A 2152-nucleotide genomic window follows, 5' to 3' on the forward strand; every position below is an offset into this window, starting at 1 on the left:
TGTCGTTGTACATATACCCCGCGCGCGCTGTTGCTTTGTCATGTCATCGCGGTCGTTCACTCGGGCATATAATCCGCAGTGTTATATATTCAGATACAAGTACCAAACACATAGGGATAGCCACTGGGAGGCTGACATTCTCGGGGAGACGCGCTGACGGTGGCCAATGACAGCATGTGCGCAGGAACAGGCATACAAATGGACTCGCGCGTTTGCATACAACAATCACAGGGGTAAATGCGCATTTGCACTGTGTAGCATAAGCTACTACGAGCCTACAGACCTCGACCCGGCTTGGATCACGATACACGCCCCCTCTCAGTGAAGGAACCGGTACAGCCTCCAGCCTAGAAGCGCTGTGGTGGAAAGGAGGATGGCTGCGTCCCTAATGCGGCGGTGGGCGGACGATGGCGGCCCTCGAGCCCCTGCAACATCGATAGCGGCAATCTCGTCCTCGGTCAATGCGGCTGTCAGGCATGGCGTGAGCTTCCGGGGAGTCAACGTAACACGCTGCGATCAACTCACGCAGATCGCCGACGTCGAGGTATTCTTGCATGTGTTCCCGACTGGAGCTCGTGCTGAAGGACGTACTCAGCACTTGTGAAAAAGCGTCGACGCCCGCGGCTTACGTGACAATGACCACGCCCTTGGCTTTGACCCAGGAGAGAATGACCTGGGTGGCGGTCGCACCGAGTCTCTTCGCCGCGGCATTGACTGGCTTGTCTACTGGACCGCCCGGATATCTTGTGATGGGACTGCACGAGTGGTGGTCAGCATCTATAACAGGCGTTGACGATACTTTCTGACCTAAGACTACTGTAGGCCTCGACGACAACACCGTGCTGTTGGCAGAACGCGAGCAGATCCTTATTTCCCGCGTAGTTGTAGGGGTGGAACTGGATCTGGCAGTCGAGTTTGCTTAGCAGCCATCGAGGGCAACGTGCGGAGAGATGAACCTGGTTCGCGGCAGGCTTGACCTTGGCTATCTTCCAGAGCTTCTGCATTTGCTCTAGACTGAAATTGCTAACACCGATGCTCCTACCAGGGATCGCACAATGTGTTCAGTATGAATATTGTTAGATGCGCAAGGAGCGTACTTGGTCAACCCGGCCTCCCTGACTGCTTCAAAGTCGCGCCAGTCAGACTCATAGTCCTTCACGAGGGCGGGGTTATGAATCAGATACAGGTCGACTTGTGTGAGCTCAAGCTGTTGCCTTGATGAGATAGGTACGCTGAGTCTGGGTATTCCAACTCGCCTTGGCCAAGCTCCTCTCGAGCGACTCCCGCACACCTGCCTGGCTCGACCACTTTGTCGTGATGAACACGTCGGAGCGGTCAAGTCCAGTCTCACGGATAGCGGCCGCGACACTCTCCTCGTTGGCATAGACTGTGCTTTGTAAGCAAAGCCCATTACGCTGCAGCCCGACTGGGGAGCACTCACACTGTGCAGTGTCTATGTGAGAGAAGCCAGTCTCTATGGCGTTCGTTACATAGTCCGTGACATCCTAAGCAGATGGGTCAGGGGCTGCAGAGCCATGAAGTTTGGACGCTCTACCTGTCCCTTCCACTTTGAGCCGGTACCAAACGCGATCTGCGGCATCTAATACATGGTCGTGAAGGTCAATCCGTGGGTGGCTGACGGGTTTGAACGCGCCTTGTTGCCATCGTTCAAAGTGACGTTATGCAAAGGCATCCGCTGGCAAAGCCTTTGCAGAGAGGGCGTGGGACGGCATAGAAGCAAGGAACGGCAGCTCTACATGGCCCGGGGAGTTGACGCACGTCGCCGTAAGAGGGGATCTCGATTCTCGATCAGGAGCTCGCCATGCAATGGAAAGGCGCCCGCACGTTCGAACGCCCTGCGCCCGCTCGCGATCGAATGCGCTGCCCTCGCCTCAAGCTCGCTCCTGTCTCGCCGCGGCCAATGACAGCGCTCTCGTCAATGCCACTCGCCAGGGATCGTCGGCGCTTGTCTAGACGTCAGCGCAGTGGCATCTCGCATCCCCGCTGTCCGCCCTGGCTATCGTGCGCGTCTGGCCGTCCTCGTTCTCTGTCGCTCTCGTGTGCAAGCCCGTCACTCTGCCCGATCGCCTTCAGCCTCTCTCTCATCGCGTGCGCGCAACTGGCTCTAGGCAGCGCCCCTTTCCTCCAGCCT

The 2152-nt window shown here is 57.2% G+C and overlaps 1 protein-coding gene across 1 annotated transcript; it reads right to left on the reverse strand.

Annotated features, from left to right (window-relative positions):
- Positions 1 to 318: 318 nt before the first annotated feature.
- Positions 319 to 1600, reverse strand: POSPLADRAFT_1163584 (hypothetical protein; the record flags this gene model as incomplete). Its single annotated transcript, XM_024487788.1, has 9 exons — positions 319 to 467; positions 526 to 578; positions 630 to 755; positions 808 to 902; positions 957 to 1038; positions 1098 to 1214; positions 1282 to 1387; positions 1442 to 1505; positions 1556 to 1600. 9 exons carry the CDS (start codon positions 1598 to 1600, stop codon positions 319 to 321), a joined length of 837 nt encoding a protein of 278 aa, XP_024332525.1.
- Positions 1601 to 2152: the final 552 nt, after the last annotated feature.

The sequence above is a fragment of the Postia placenta genome (genome assembly GCF_002117355.1).
Source record: "Postia placenta MAD-698-R-SB12 unplaced genomic scaffold POSPLAscaffold_454, whole genome shotgun sequence".
Classification (NCBI taxonomy): domain Eukaryota; kingdom Fungi; phylum Basidiomycota; class Agaricomycetes; order Polyporales; family Adustoporiaceae; genus Rhodonia; species Rhodonia placenta.